The sequence below is a fragment of the Puntigrus tetrazona genome, chromosome 20 (genome assembly GCF_018831695.1).
Source record: "Puntigrus tetrazona isolate hp1 chromosome 20, ASM1883169v1, whole genome shotgun sequence".
NCBI lineage: Eukaryota > Metazoa > Chordata > Actinopteri > Cypriniformes > Cyprinidae > Puntigrus > Puntigrus tetrazona.
The window spans coordinates 14,105,212-14,122,473 of record NC_056718.1 but is presented as its reverse complement, the minus strand read 5'-3'; the positions used below and the strand labels follow the sequence as shown (position 1 = coordinate 14,122,473).

General features: G+C 36.9%; 2 protein-coding genes across 3 annotated transcripts in view; one reads left to right on the top strand and one right to left on the bottom strand.

Annotated features, from left to right (window-relative positions):
- Nucleotides 1–12,869: 12,869 nt before the first annotated feature.
- Nucleotides 12,870–14,181, bottom strand: si:dkey-85n7.8 (COX8 domain-containing protein). Its single transcript, XM_043219931.1, has 2 exons — nt 13,930–14,181; nt 12,870–13,304 (listed from the first exon to the last, which is right to left on the bottom strand). Exons 1-2 carry the CDS (start codon nt 14,047–14,049, stop codon nt 13,194–13,196), a joined length of 231 nt encoding a protein of 76 aa, XP_043075866.1. The 5' UTR covers nt 14,050–14,181; the 3' UTR covers nt 12,870–13,193.
- A 1,527-nt stretch (nt 14,182–15,708) lies between these two features.
- Nucleotides 15,709–17,262, top strand: part of btbd7 (BTB (POZ) domain containing 7) — a 44,724-nt gene continuing 43,170 nt past the window's right edge. For both annotated transcript variants that reach the window (XM_043219180.1, XM_043219181.1), the window contains exon 1: nt 15,709–16,126. The gene's annotated coding sequence lies outside the window, so the exon portion shown is untranslated. The remainder of the gene's footprint in view (nt 16,127–17,262) is intronic.

Genomic DNA, 17,262 nt, shown 5'->3' with positions numbered 1-17,262 from the left:
ATAACAGCCTACCTCTTACTCTTGTCTTTCAGATAAGACTTCCACACCACAGCATTACTCCATGTCAGCTCTAATAACATGTTGCAAAACATTGCTTTGTGCTTGCATGGCCCCTCCATGATGTAATGCTCTATCGAAGCCTGTGGAGAGCACTTGGATATAATGCAGCTGAAGCGCAGTGCCCAACCTTGCACCAGTCCTGGGGGGGTTGCATGGGTAGACTGTGTCCTGAGATGGAGGGAGCGTCGGTGATAGATGATGTTGTGACAGCCGTTCGTTTCTTGCTGAGTTTTTTCCGCCCCAGGTCAAGGAGTGAAGTGGAGTGGAGTCAGCACAGCCATGGCGCTGTGATTTAAGGCCTGTGCTTCAACAGTAAATCGATCTGAGTGGAAGAGCCTGAGTGGCCAGCAGCAGAGAAGCAAATCCAGCAAGGTATCCCTCAGCTCACAGAGAGCGCATTGCACTTTCTGACAGGATAGGCGTAGTGTTGCCAAAAGCCTCTGCAAGCTCATGCAATCCCTAAAGTAAATCGTTACAGAGCACGTCTACAGAAAAGTCTGTGCTGTGCTATTTGTTTGCTTTCCTGTGCAACATGTAACTTTGCCAGAATAATTTTTACCTAAGCATTTCAAGTGGACAGCTGTATCGCTTGAGCCTTTTTAAAGATTTTTTAAAAAGTTTTGTTTTTTTAATAATTTTTTTAATTTATTATTTTAATCATTGTAAGCACCTTAATTATGCATTGCCTGTTCATGCAAGCAGCCTTAAACGCAAAAAGTAGCACGATAAAATTAGCATCTTGTGTGCTATAAAGAGTCGATGCAACTTGTGCACAACACTGACTTATGGGGCTTTTTGTCATATGTAATACTTTTTGTCCTCTGTGGATGATTTTCTAGATTTTTATGAAAGAGTAGTAGCCTATATTTTCATTAGGCTTACAGCCACCGAATATTTGCTCTGTGATTAATGGTCTTTTACCTTTTTTCATAAGCCAGTTCATCTCTCTTCTAACTGTCAAAGTAACTTTTAAATCTAAGCTGAGAACAGCTTTAAGTGCCATTGCTGAAGGATGCTTCACTCTCCACTGCGAAAGATAGCTAATGGCACTTTACAGATAACAGGACACAAGTGATCTGCAGAAGCTTTTAGCATTAACATTATCATTAAGAGGGATTGCATCATATACGTCTTTGCGTTCACCTCCGTTGATCTTTGCGTCATGTCCGACGACAGAGTTTAAGTATTTTCCAAACATGGTGAAGTCCTGGTCTCGTAATTGCTATAAGTACCGTAGATTCCCATCAATTAGTTCTTACGGCAGCACGAGCAGAAATAAACTGTAGGCGTTCTGAGTTGAACTGACATGCAAATTACAGAGTCATTACTTTTTCAGTAATGAAATGCTTGACTGGACCATTAACACATCATTGATTTTTATATAGTGGTGTAATTGTTCCATAGGGTTTGGTCTGGTACAACATATAGTATAATGTCAATTTAAATTTACTGTGGCCGAAAACATGGTTCATATCGGTACATATTGACTGGACGTCCGCTTTGAACTAGGTGATGCAAATAAACCTTGAACAATTTGTCACAAAACTATTGACACAAAACTCACATCTAATTACACAGCTGTAAAAGATCTGTAGTATGTTTAGTATGCTTTGTACTGGCACATTAGATACTTTTTTTAGATACATTACACTATGACATTTTTGTTGTCTGAAAGGTGGTGAAATAATCATTTTATTATGCATTCACTTAGTTGAGAGTGACAGTAAAGCATACTGTTTAGAAGTGATTGGGTTTATTCTAATTAAACATGTGTCCAATTAATTGTTAAAAACTTCGACTTGATCTAGGGATATTGTTTTTGTCTTGTTTGTAATTGTTCTATTTTGGAGTTGCACACCAGGGATGATGGAGTCTGGTGTGAGGAATTGCTGACCTGACCTTTGTCCTTGCCATTCTGATGTATCATCATTGCCTGGCTCAACAGCACAGGTCAGTCCAGAGAACAAATGGAAAGATTATAGGGGAGTGAGGGAGGTGAGTTGTCAGTAAAATACAATGAGCTGATATGTCAGAACGTACAAAAATAACTCTCTGTAACAGACACGCACACATTTCCTTTTCTTTATGTTTCTTTTTGCTTTATTCAAGTAGGGCTCTCCCAAAATAATGTGATGTCTATATAAAGAGATGGTTCACCCAAAAATAAAAATCTGTCATCATTTGCTCAAACTCTTGTCATTTCAAACCTGTGTAACTTTCTTGAAGGTATTTTAAAAAGTGTCTCTGCTTTTTGCATCCATACAAATAAAGTTAATGATGTCCAACCTGAACAAAATCAGTTGAACAATTCTTCAAAATGTGTTCTTTGAAATCACTTTAGTATATTAGTTACTTATTATGTTGGTCATTATCATGCATGTTACTAGCATAGTGGCTATGTAGTACTTAAAGAGTTTATTTGAAAAAACAGATAAAGAAACAGATTTTTTAATGTTTAATGTTTGTTATTATGCTTTAGTTAGCTGTTTATTATTATTATTATTAACCTACTCAAAATAACCCAGCTGCAGTTTGATTTATTGACAATAAAAAAATATGATTTTTGAGAATTTATAAAAACAGAGTTATCTGTTTTTGTAAATGAACTCTTCATACATTCAATGCATTCCTAATCCTACCCAATGTCTACATTTAACAATACCTTACTAAGAAGTAATTATGTAGTTTATTGAGGTAAAAGTTAAAGTTAATTAATTTATAGTTTATTAATACCGAGCAGTGGACATTAAAAGTGTTAAAAGTATTGCCTATTCATTTGTCTTTTGCAAGAGAAGGTATAAATGACGCGAGGGTATGTAAATCATGACAGAACTTTCATTTTTTGCATGAATTATCCCTTTAAAGCAGTCTCAGTTCTTTTAAAGAGGACTCAAGTGTGACAATAGCCTTGGTCAAATCTATTTTTTCTTTGAGAAATGTCACAGTATCAAATGTCAGACCATGGCAAAAGATCAAACAGGGCTTTAGTCCAAAGACCTTCCAGAGATGGATACGCTGTGTATGATATCGCAAGTCTGCAGAGAGGAGATGTTTATTTTCCTGAGAACTAGCCGGGCCAACATCAATAGCAATAATTAACATGAACAACGTGGTGCAATCTTTTGTATTAGTGTCGTCATGCAGTATATTTTTGATACATCAATTAGGGCCTGAGATATTAGTCTGTGTCCTTGTGTTCCTTTGAATGAATTAATGACTTCTTTTCATTTATTATCTACAGGTAAGGGCCTTTGAAACGATGGTTGCATTGTTAGCCCAGCCATTATTAACGCCCGGGCTCCAGCTCGGCCTGCATGATGAAAGTGAGCTAAATGAATGTGATGTTAATAGACATAGATCCACAGCTGTGGGACTAAGGGCCCCTCTTTGTAACTCAGCTTCTATTTCAGTTTGAATGATTGAACATCGATAGCCAAGAGTACCTCGTTTTGCCTTTTGTCTGTCAGATAGGTATCGTTTAGACTGGAGTGATCAGGACATACAATTGAGTTTCTAATGAAATTCCAGCGCAAAGAAGTTTTAATGATTCAGAAGCAATTCTTAAATGATATTCTCATTTCAATTTTTTAGTTGCCGCCCCTAAATGCTAGAAAGTTTTCATCCTAGATGTTCAAAGCTGTCCGACAACTGAATTGAATTAATTAGGCAAAAAACATTTTTCAAAACATCTTCTACATAAGATACAGATTTGGAACAACATAAGTGTGATTATATGATGACAGATTGCAGTATATTATTAATATTGTATTGTGTATGGTTATTTATAGAATGAACCATGAAATTATTTGACAGCATAGAGTGTGTATCACAGATCAGCCGTTCTATTTTTAAAGCCTTTATTATTTCCCTTGTGACTGGCAGGATTTATGTTACCAGTCCAAGGCCCTTGTATAAGGATCTGATGAGCAGCATCTCAAGTGGATCATGGATTGTGACCATCTTTTATCATATAGCAACTTTTAATGTGAGGGATCAGTGGCAATGGAACAATAAAAGTTATTGTATTTGGAAAGACTACACCATAGTTAATACTATGGAAGTCAATGGCTACAGTCAATAGTCAACATTCCTCAAAATCTACTTTTGTGCTCAACTGGAGAAAGACACGGTTTTGGAACAACTTGAGGGTGAGTAAATGATAACAGATTTTTCTTTTTGCTAGCTATCCCTTCAAAACTTTATAGACACGCTTCTCATTCTAGTTAGATGTGAACAGGCCTTTAGCGTGATCAAAGAAGCTGTGGAGTTTTTTTCCCAGCCATCTTCACATCTTATATTTTACAAATGCAACTATGTTCTAGCCTTGCATCATTCGGTCTAAGACGTGCTTTCACTGCACGGTTATCAGTTAGTATCAATGATCTTTTTACTAGATGAGAGAAATTATTTTAAATGTCAGCAAAACACCTTTTCTGAGAGTTCACATGTAAAGGTTTCAGAGAATTCAGACCCAGCTGTGAGAGGAAGCCTGGGGAAGACAGAGAGAAGTCGTGATTGTGGTGCGAACAGCGGACAGTGAGTGGGTTTCTGCTGCCAGGTGCATCTGGCAGGATAAATTATGTGACTGATTTACCTCATCACCGCGGCACAGTTGGTTGTGGATAACAGGGCATGAATCATGCAGTGTCCTCCAGAGGGGGGTCACCACTTTCAATGTTAACTCCTGTCCACCGTGCATCTTTCCAAATATGGGGTTTGTAAGATTTTGCACTGACTACATTTATTTGAATTTGTGAGCGAAATTACTGCATGCACATTATTTTCTTATTTCCTGTTATCTCAAAAACCGCCATTATTCTGATTATTTAGTGTCACATACTGATTTGTCATGTGATATTTTTGTAGAAACCATGGTCATTTTTTCAGGATTATTTAAAAAATAGGAGGTTCAAAAGAACAACAGTAATAGTTCTTTATTAGCATGCATGTTACTAAAATATTAGCCATTTATTAATTCCAATTAAGCACATATTAATGCCTTATTCTACATGACCGTATTCTACATCCCCGCCCAATACCTAAACTTAAAATTAAGAATTTATTGAAGGAAAAGTCATAGTTAATAGTTAACATATATTTGCTTACATTTTATGTAGTTTTACTGGCGTATGTAATGTGTTCTTGGTCAGTTAGAGAAATTAAACATATCCAGTATAATAGAGTAATTGTGCAGCATCAGGTCAACAATGACTCAGAGTCAATGACCCAGAGCAGTGCTGATGTCTGGCAGATGCCACTGCAGATCTTTGCATCCATCACATGGTGGTCTAAAATGGTGCTTACATACTTATTAGCTATGATTTCATGGTGATAAACGTTCTATCATCACTACCGGGGTTTATTGTATGCATTGTTCCCATACAAAATGAGATCTAGGCTCTAGACAAAAGAACATGCTCTCCATAAGTATGTGTATTGTTAGCTGCGTTTTAAATACATCCTTTGTGAAAGAAAATCAATTAAATAAGATGTTTGAACAGCACGGCCACATTAAATCTTGAACGGTGAGGCTTAATGTTTCTGTACTAAATCTGGCACTCAGTTACAAACGAATGCACAACACTAGATGTTTCAAATCTGAGCTGGAGTTAATGAGACGCAGCTAAGCCTAGAATCCTTCGAAAATAGTTTGATTACGAAGCTAATTGATTTTACAAATAAGCGAACATGTTGGTAAACCACACGTGAATGCTGACAGGGTAATTAAATATTCCAGTAATGTGTAATCTGACCGCAGATTTTATCCAGTCTAACTGAATCAATCCCAAATCCTAATGGTAGGAGGCAGTTCCCCTTTTAAGATGAAGGGCACTTTGTCCTAGTCATGCTTTTTTTTCTGTTCTCACTCACCACAAAGTCATCTCATTTAATCACTGATCATCTCAAGTGCAGTCACCAGCAGATGCTGCACATGAATGAGGTTGAAACAGTATGCATTAAATATATATGGGGTTTCAAATGTCTTGAAATTGATAAAACTATGAAATATACACCTATAGAATGTCTACGGTTTAACAACCAAAAGCTACAACTGAGATAAGTATATGACTGAAATATCAGATGATCTTCTGTTTCCAACACGATAAGTGGATTCTGTCAGGCTTTCTTCTAATTCAACAATGCAACCAAAACCCGGCTTTCACCTATTCAGCCTTTTCACAGTTACTTATGCATGCAGAAATCTGACATTTCCAAACAGTAAAAATTGCGAATGCATAAAATCCCCAGCTGTCTTTGATCTAATTAAGCTGAGTTTTCATTCCTCGTTTGTCATTTTGATTCAGTCTATAGCACCCCAGTCAGGCAGAGCCATTGACTGAAGTCAGCCTTGAAATGTAATGTACCAAACGTGATTGCACACATGATGTGAATGCTTTTTGAACGTATGCCCATCAGCAACACAGCATTATACAACTGTTACTTCCAGTCTTCGAATCTCATTGGTTAAGCAGCTTTCCACGAGGGCTGAATATAATATAATAGTCTAACAGGACTGGGACTTTTGCAGTTTGTACCAGTCTGTTTATTTGTGTTTGAGACATTAATGGTGGGCATTTTTTCAGTGGCTATTTCTGCTGGCTGCATTGTTACAGTCAAGCGACTGTCGGTCAATCATTCATTTACTGATCCATCCAAAAACACAGTTTTATGAATCTTTCCATTTGAGTCACTGAGAAGCTGATTTAAAGTTGAAAATTCAAAGCGATGTACAGACTAAAGATTACCAGCCCGATCTCACAGCAATTCGTAAATATTTCACGAGGTGGCTAATTCATACGATTTTTTTTTCAACCATGCGAATTCAAGACATTTTGAATTTGTACAAATAACCTACACCTAGCCATGCCCCTAAACCTAGGGATTTTTAGACAAGTCGTACAAATTAGATTTTGTTGGGATTACAACTAGCTGTTCTTGTTTAAAATCCATAAATCATTCAATCAACCAATTTTTAAAAAAATAAATAAATAAATACTTGCCGTATTGGAAACCATTACCCACACATATAAGTCCACTGAATGAGAAAAATGAAAATGGTTGAGCAAATGACGTGTTCGTTTCATTCATCACAATGCATGTTCTGTTCTCTAGTGGCTGTTGTGTGTAAATCGTTGTGTGTATTATATGGGCCAGTAGTGTACTAACCCTAACAAGACAGCAAAATCTGAAATTAGCACAACATGGAAACAACACAACGGCTACGAAAACAATACTAGCACAATACAATAGACACCAACCACAACAAATCTATATTAGCACAACATAGCAGAAACAAGCCACAATTTGTTAGTCCTTTGACTTGTAGTGATTTCATTGTGCTGTGGGGATTTGGTTTGTCGTGTGGTATACTACTTGCGTGGCCACCATACTTATGGGACTGAATGAGTGCACTTGAAAATGTCTGCTATCATTTTGGACAATGCTAGAAAAGGCCACCTCCTGAAATAAGCACTTGTTAATTCATGAACGAGACTCATTGTGAGTGAGTCCTTGAATCATTCCCTCAACTGATTCTTCCCAAAAAAAGAATTAAGTGAGTCCTTGAATAATTCATTGATCCTTTCAAAAATGGATTCATTCAGGGTTGAAATACCACTGTAACAACTATAATGCTCTTCTATAACGTTGCTCTTTTTGTTAACATCGTTTGGACCTTGCTTTCATTTCTATAGCTAAAGTACATTGCTCAGGTGTATTTGGCTGTTTTACAAAAGCAGTGTCTCACTCACAGTTGTTGGTCTGAATATCAGTGAATATTAAGTGCGCGTGTTGCCCTTTGCTTTTTTCAAGAATCACAATGTAAGCCTTTTTCACTGAGTTCATTCTCAGAAATAGGACAATAGTTTTGTTTCTGCAAGTCACAGGGTCACTGCATAAATGCAGCTCCGGCAAATTAGGTGCTCTTTAACAGATGTTCTCATTAAGCAGAAAGTAATTGCCAAACAAAAGCTGTTGATCCAAAAATAACACACCATCCTGTAGTGACATTGTGGTTAAGCCCAGAACAAGTTAGAGAAATGGCACTGCTGTCTTTTACACAAAGGCTCCATCTGCTGGGGGCATTGAAACACCAAGTCATCTCTCAAATGCTGAAGATGATCCGCGTACCCTTAAAATATCATACTTTGCGCCTTTCGCTGCCTTTATTCTAATTCATGTTGAAAACAGAGGCTGATTAACATTTCCCCACACGAAGAACAGATGACTCTGTAATTTCGAAGCCTCTTTGAATAGGTTTGATTTGTCAGCTTTTTCATATCACAAAGCTACGAACAGCCTTCAGCAAACCGAGCAATGAGTTCAGTGTTGATAATAGCGTTTATCTCTCTTGCGAAGCTGTGATAATGGCAATGCAGTTTCAGCAATGATTTTTTTTTTTCTCCTTCTAAGTCCTCATGCTGACACTAAATTATAAGAAAAGCATGTAATGCACAGAAGAAGACAAGATGAGAATAACACAAAAGATAGGGATTGTGTAAAAAAATAAATAAAAAAACGTCCTCGCTTATTTTCGTACTGGTCACATCTTAGATTTGTGATCTCACATCTATATTTATGAAACTTTTAGATGACTATTTTTAGGTTTTATTTTGAAAGTAGAGGCCTACAGTAAAAACGGTTTGATGCATTATTCATCTGGCTAAATTTAGAGGGGCTGTATTAAGACGGGGCACTCAGACTACGGTCTGATGGCGCTGTGTTCTGGGTTGGACAGGGTTACATCCTATTTATTCTGTGCCCTCTGTTCTATTAATAATCTGCCACTCGGATGTGATAGTGACTTGTTTGGGGAAGCCCCTATATGCAGAATGCGGTTCATTTAGGGCTATGCCTGTCTTGTTATGTGTACAGCATGAATGTTTCATTATGTTTTTTTTTTGTTTTCTTTTTCTTTTTTTTGTGTTTTGTTTTTTACTGCTGTTACTGGACACGAGAAAGAAAAGAAGGTGCTGCCTTCGTGTAAATTAAAAAAAAGACCCTAGAGACCTATGCTTTAAAACATTCTTCAAATGATCTTTTTAAAATATTATTTTAAGAATTTTTGAATTTTTTTTAGAAAGTTTTACTTTGATCACATTCAAGCGTACGCTTCAAAGTTTTAGCTTTAATTTTAGTAAGTTAGTAGAAAAAAAAGACTAATTTAATACCCTTTTGAATGTTTGTATTTATTCATTTTTTGTTGATATATTTTACTTTATACTTATATATTTTTGCTGTCATCTTGAAAGATTCGGCAAATGTAACTGATTTTATGGGTTTTTTTAAATATATAAACTTATATATTTTAATGTTAATATTAACATGTTTTTGTATTTTTATATGGTTCACTATTAAAAATGCTGCTGTTGGTTTGCTATAAAATCTTACTTGAAAAGTTTTGTGTGCGTAGTTTCATTCACTAGCAGTGTTACGCCACAAGAGAGCACTAAATCAGTGCACTTAATGGAATTGGCTTCTGTGTGCTGGTTTTCACTATACTTACCCTTCATGCTGTGATCCAGTCATTTTGATCCGGGAGAGATTTTCTAAAACGTACTGACCTTGCTCTCACAGGTTATACGATTTTTTTTTCTTCTTTGGGATTTTTTTCCCACATTGTTCAAAAATAACCAGCTTACAAAAGATTGTTTATGAGTTTCTCATTATGCTATATTACCTTATTGATTTGAAATCTGCAACACGTTTTTAGGGGGAACAATGCCAAAAAGATTAAATAACGCTTTTGCGTTGATGCCTTGTTTCATTTTACTTATTATTTTATTATTATTTACTAAAATAATTTTAAAATGTTGTTGTTTTCACCGATAAAGGGTCTCGCCAAGGCATAAACAAAAATAAATAAACAAATATAAAAATGCAATTAAATTTAAATTTTCTACAGTGTGGGAAAGCGTGAGCCTTATGACACCTTAACTGTGTGTACATCCTAACAGCAAACAGATACAAACACACACACACCCCCAGAGACCAATTCACCCAGAGCTCACTTATTTATCATGCTCATATACTGCGTGCGCACACACACACACACACACACACACACGGCTGTGGTCACGTATCTTCTATCTTACTCATCCTCGCCTTAAGGCACTGTGTGTTTTAAACTCAGTGGTAACATTTAAACCTAATCACTGTTCATTTACATGCTTGAGAACTCATTTCATGTGGTGTAATGCATGAATGCGCAGATATCGAATAAATCCAGACCTTTCGCTCATAACTCTTCTTTATTAAACAGATATGCCGAAGCAGAGCAGACACCAGCAGTCTTATTTAGCTGCAAGCAGGAGGGAAAGAACATTCTGTCCCAAGTTGTGGGAATATCAGGAAACAATGTTTGCTCTAGAGACAGTATTGCCGCTATTTACATGTTAATCTTTCAGAGATCAGCTGCAGCATGCCAGAAAAGGAAGGAGCATGAATCTGTTTTATTTTCAGTATACTGATCAGGTGCACATTATTAAAACTCGCTAAAGTTAATTATATATAGCGTCACTTGTCACATTTTGAACATCTGTGGGAAACAATGGGTTAACGATGGATAATCTGCTTTTGATAATGATAATAAAACTCTGCTTGACTTTCCATAATCAACAGAGCCTAACAAAATAACCATTTTGTTTCTCTGAAACAATTAGCTGCAGGTCTCACAGTACTTGGGGGGTCTGCTTGTTCCATTACTGAGGGTCGTTTTGAGTTTCATTTTTCTGGATTAAAAAAAAAAAAAAAAAGTCTTCTAACTGGAGGCGCTGGGGTGAGTGACGCACTGTTAAATGTGACCCATGGGAATCACTAAAATTCATGCAGAAAGCTACAAGTTAATCATTACTGAAGTAGTTAAACTACAGGCAAGCTGCTTCTTTGACAAGTTAGATGCATTGCAAGATACTAACAAAAAGCACATCAAATTAAGAGGGTAATAGTTTCATAATTACTACTAAACAATAAAATGATAGAATTTAGGTCTGTACGTTAGTCAGAAGTGTATTTTTGCTCGTTTCACAACACGTATTGTTACAGTATCAAACTTGAACAGGTCTATGCTTATACCACAACAAAAACATCTGGCACTCAATCTGGTGAATCATTTTTTAGAGCAATGTGAGTGTACTGGCCATTTAGGATGAACCGATTCACTAGAACAAATTAGACTTTCTATTACTGCATGTGGAAGAGACCTTTTGTTTGGAAATGATTCACTAGAATGAATCACTTTCTAGAGCGGCACGCTCATGAGAAAAGGAGCGTTTGAATTAGAACTAAGAACCAACTCATCAGACAATGCCACATGGACATGGGAGTACTACATAAATGCTAGCATTTGATTTCTTTTTAAACAATAAGACAGCGATAGAGTGTTTCGCTGAGTAAGTACTCAGATGATAAATTAGAGAAAAAGATATATTATTGTAACAATAGCTTTCCGCTTGTCATTCTGATAATAAATGTAAAAGCATCGCTGTAGTTTAGTTTGTTTATTTTCTAGTTATGTCACAGGCTAATGATTTTAAATTGCAAAAACGGACACATTATGTTGCAATACATTTCTTAGGAATGCATTTTGTTTCCTTTATGAAGATTTAAGGAAACTTATTAAAACAATGTTACAGAAATAAATTCATGTTACCACAACGAGGCTGAATCTCAACATTCTTGCTGTTCTGGAAAAATAAACAAACAATGGGGATTCTAAAGTGCTTGAGACCAGGGTCACTGCAGTCTTTGGAAAATGGATGTATCCGAACGTTCTCTACACTTAGCAACTCATTTTAGGGACTAATTGAGTCCCATGTCTCCAAGCCCGTATACGCTACTCTGCTGTAAAATGTAGGAAATAACAGAGAGAAGATACTGGGCTTTTCATTTATATCGCTTTTGCTGGGCATGAAAAATAATAATGATATTCTTGCTCATCTAAATATATTAAATGCTGATTAATGTTCCCATTAGCAGGAATTAGTAATGCATTAACTAACACGGAAAGAGCAATAAAATTGTTACAATATTATTATTTTTGTTTAATGTTAGTTAATAAAAAAATCAACTGTTCGTGTTAATTAAATGCTATTAACAAAGTTTTGATTTTAATAATATATTAGTAAATGCTGAAATTAACATTAACTTTTCCTTCCACTTCAAATGGCTTAGCGTAATAAAGTGTCCGTGTGAGCAGCATCATTATTACAACTAAACGTTTCTGACCGCAATTACCTTAGCCTGTGACATTACAGGGTTTCCTTTGCTCCAAGGAGGACTGGACAAACATTGACCATATCATGTTTGTGTTTTGGATGTTATCAAGCGCATCAGTGTTCTGTGTAGTTTCCTGAAGTATACGGACCCTTCGAGATGCTCAGTGTGGGTGGTAGCTTGCCATTTAGCTGGCGGCTATCACCTTGCTAAGCAGAGCTGAATCGATACCTGGATGAGAGGCTCACGGATAAACTGAGGGTAGCTGCCGGTGTTGTGTAGCCCAGCAGGGGGTGCTCACCCTGTGTCCCGGTGCTCCCCAGAACAGTCACTGCATGGGATGCTATACAAAAAGGCACTGTGCTTCAGAAATGTTCAGCTGAGGTTCTGGCTCTATGTGGCCATGGCAAACTTCGACCACTATCCTTCTAATAACCTCCACCTAAGAATTGGCTGCGTCAATCTCCTTCCATTCAGTCTCTTCTCCAACTTCTGAAACATTATTAAAGGGATTTTTTCTATGTATATTTCTAAGCAGTGCCCCCAAGGCCGGAACAATTAGCACAGTGAAAACACAAAGTTATCAAGCAAAAACAGATGGTGCAAAAAGAGTCTTTATTAAAGGACAAAGCATACAGTGATGCATGTAATAAGGGCCGCAGTCCTAAGGCATTAAACACCGAGGAATTAAAGTTCTTGTTAGATTCAAATTGGGCCAATTTCTCTCTTCTAATTTGACAATTGTATTATTGGTTATTTGTGCCATTTTATTATACACTTTTTTTTTTATATTACTTGTGATGTTGCTTGTGGGAGGTCTCTTTTTTTTTTAATGGAGGTGAATAATGCTTTAGAGGCAGCCAGGTCTGTCAGTGGTACAAGACACCCGGTAAGTTGAACATGACAAAGGTGTGTGTTCTTCAAGATGGTGGGGGTTTAGCTCTCTGACGATATTCTGGGATGTGGTGCAGAATCCATCCTGCGGGGGCCAGGAGGGCAACGGCAAACACAGACATGATGAAGAAACTTTGCTGTGGAAAAACACGTCAAATTGAATATCTTTGACTAAAGATAACCCCTCACAAAAAAAACAGCTAATAAAAACAACATTCTTGAAAATTAAAAAAAAAATCTGTTTTTGCAAATAAACTGTGTGTGTATATATATATATGTGTGTGTGTGTGCGTGTGTGTGCATGTCATATGATCCTTCTGAAATTATTCTAATATGCTCAAGAAACATCATTATTACAAATGTTAAAAAAGTTATGCTGCTTAATATTTATGCAAAAACCACCATCCTTTTTTAAATAGAAAGCTCAAAATAACAATTTATTTTAAACAGAAATATTTTGTAATATTTTAATGTCCTTACGGATGCATCAATTTAATGCATCCTTGCTGAATGAAGGAACTTTTTTTGTGCGTTATACTGACTACATTTATACCACTAACTGTGTAAACCAATATGACGTTTGGTTGGTTTGCTTGATTTGACATAGTTATTCTGTTCTTGTCTAACCACAAGGATTAAGTTCTTCAATACAAGGAGTCATCCAACTCAATCCCATTATCTCCATTGACCCAGTTAAACTAATGTTGGCTGATCCCATAAATCTTTGCAACCTTTTAGGATTTTGTAATTTTTTTCACTCACCCCAGGTCCGATTTTGCTTTTGGGTGGTTTGCTGTAGATGCTGGAGTTGCGTTTCTGGACAATATCCCTCGCCCTGCTGACAGTCACCGGCTGCACAGCTCCCCTCAGAAAGGTCAGCATCCCACCAGCTGTATGGGTCAGCACCAGTAAGTCTGGATGTGTCTGAGAGAGAGAGGCTAAGGGAGAAGGAAAGGGGGATGTTCACTGAGTGCAACCCCTGGGTTTCCTGCCTCAAGACTGCTGAAGAGAAAATAGATGTATCCTGTCATATTATAGACTTTATCTCCCAAAACCAGCCCACTCTTTGGGAGGGGCCTAGACAGTTTGACCACCCACCCAGTCTATCAACTTTTCTTCAATGCCCCTTTTAACAAGATGTTAATGAGACAGCAGAAAATAACATCGCATTGTCCTAGATTCGGTGTAATTTAGATTTAAAGTTGCATCATCATCTCATGTTGGACCGCCTCTATAATCTATAAAATTGTTACCATTGTTACAGGTGTTGAAAAAGCGAAGCTCATTTTAGCTCGTAATGTAATAATCCCACAGTTCGTTACTGCATTTTCTTCTGTATTTGATGTCTTGTTTGATTTACTCCCTACTCTTCACAGGAACACAGGTAGCCAAAAAAACACCTGGCTCTCTGCTTAGTGTGCATCCAGGGCTGTGTCCAGTACAAAGACGTACAAATTACAAGAGATCTAATTAGAGGAGCAGATTAAAGGGAGATAAAAGTGCAGAAAGCGGTGCAGCTGTCTGTGTGTTCTGTCAGCTGTCAGTATGGCCTGTGGTGCTGCACTTCATTCATGTTTAGTGATCACATTACAGAGGCTGGTCTTTCATGTCAGAACATTGCTTGCCATTCAACACTCCCATGGTGTGTCCACAGTGGATACACCCTACTCATTGTTTGCTTTATGTACTGGGTGTGAGCAATTTTTTTTGTGTGTGTGTGTGTGTGTATGTCCTGTTATTGTGCTATTTTGATATCTTTGGTGGAAAGACGATATGTTACCTGAGGATATTTTTTCGACACCACTAAAAAAGTAGGAGAAAACCATCCTGAAACCAAGACACTGTAGTTTTTTGTGCACTATTTGAAAACCTTTAATACCTTTTAATACTAGCTAGTTATAGTGACGGATGTGATTTAGCGTTAAGTCAGTTTATTCTTTTTCTTTTTCTTTTTATTATTATTATTACTATTTTAAATCAACTTCATCCAGATTTGCATAGATTATGAATGACGTCATAAAGATTTATGAGAAAGTGCAGGCCATCCATTTGAAGCCACCTAGTGGACAAGAGTTCAGTAATGTTGTGGTGTCGCCCTCCTATGGGAAAAACCTAATGATAAAACAAAGAAACAATTATATTATATTATATTATATTATATTATATTATATTATATTATATTATATTATATTATATTATATTATATTATATTATTTTTTTCTTAAAATATTAAGAATAGAAAAAGTATATACATATTCTTTATTCATATAATACTGTTATAAGGTGTTAAGTGTTAAATAAAAGTATTAAATTATGTATATTAATTTTTTTGTAATATGACTATTTTGTAACATTATATTACGCATTTTAGTTATTCCTTCACTAACTGATCGCAAATGTTTGAACGATAATAAATAAATAAATAAAATCATTTCTTCATTACATTTGGCCCATAGGTCCAATCGACGCAGAAGACTGATTGGACCTTTTTGCTCTATGCCTCATCCGAGCTCGAGCAGATAGATGGCGTAGCGACATTGCTAACCAAATCCTGACGCTTAGCCCTCCCCTCATTGTTTTACTGAATAAGAGGAGGATACAACACTACATGTAATATTTGCTCACGGCAAACTGAAAGCGAAGAGCACAGACTCTATTTGAGCTGTTTTGTTGTTGAACGAGACATTAAAAGCGACTAATGTAGGGCGGATGGTATAACGTAAAAGTACTAGCAGCTTGCTAGCGCTTCATATATGTGTTTGTATGTGTGTTTGTGTGTGTGTGCATGTGTGTGTGAACCCGGGACGCGCAGAGGCTTTTTTTTTTTACTCAATAACACTCTACGAAAGAAAAGTGCGAGAGATTTTGCTCGGCTAAGCAAATATCGGCAGCCGCTGGCTTGGATTTTGGCTCGTTTTATGAGCAAGAAGAGAAAAGAAGAGCAGTAAACTTGACTCAGGTAGGGTTGAAGGCATTTTTTCTCCTTTTTTGCTTTGCTTGCTAATCTGCCATGGCGAGCTGCTGAATTAGCTACATTTACAGTTGTGCCTTGTGTATTAAAACCAGAACAGCCTTTGAATATTCATCTAGGATGTTGGCTATTATAACCGGATAAACTTCAAATAGTGACCTATTTCACTCTTCCACACAGAACTAGTAAGCAAAGCTTAGTTACTGTGGTTAGCTTGCGTGCTAAACCAAAAGAAAACATTAACACCAAGCAAGTTCTGTAGTTTATTGCACAAAGAGGATGAAACAACTGGATATGCCGCATTTTGGTAACTTTTTCACCCAAAGGAGCAGTTAAGAGCCACCTGAATGCTAAATGCACACAAAGCTAGGCTAGCTGAGTATGCGTAGTGTGCAGTTATTACAGATGTAATGCCTTCATGTATGCGGACACGTCATTTAGTAAAGCGAGCGATTCGTCCTAGATTTAAGCATGCGTTTTCTTTTCGAGCTGTCAGTAGCCACCAGCATGTTACAACCAGTTTATCTAAATATCTGAATGACTTGATTTAAGAGATACTCTGCGAGTTGGCCAGCATAACATTATAGATACTAATGAGTTCCAAAAGCATACTTGGCATGTTAGAGATATTTGTGCTCGTAAAAGGCTTGCATAGTACCCACGAGAGAGCTATTTTGCTTCATCTAACAGGTCCTTCCTTACTGACCTGCCTTTATTTGTGTTTTAAAAAAGAAACTTGTGCACTGTGCCTTATTTCGGACCTCTGTAATTAGGCACGGTGTTGTTTAGGAAAATTAGTGGACAGGAACCTATTCCCCTGTCTTTGTCTTGACTGTTTATTTCCTTTGGAATCCTGGAAGTCGCCGGGGTCTAATTAAAGGCAAAGTTTTAACTGATGACCAAATTAGTTTACATCAAGTCCCATCCTGTTTGCCCCCCCTTGAGTTCATTCACCTCTACAGTATCTTTCGGTTTCCCACACAGAGCCTTTTGACTCCGTGTTCCCAGGAGCCATCAAATGTGTTATGAGACCGTGCTAATGAAGAATTGTTTTGCAACCCGAATTGCTTTCTTTGCGATAATGAAGATGGTCACAGTGTGAATTATTTGGTGTTGTAGGAAAT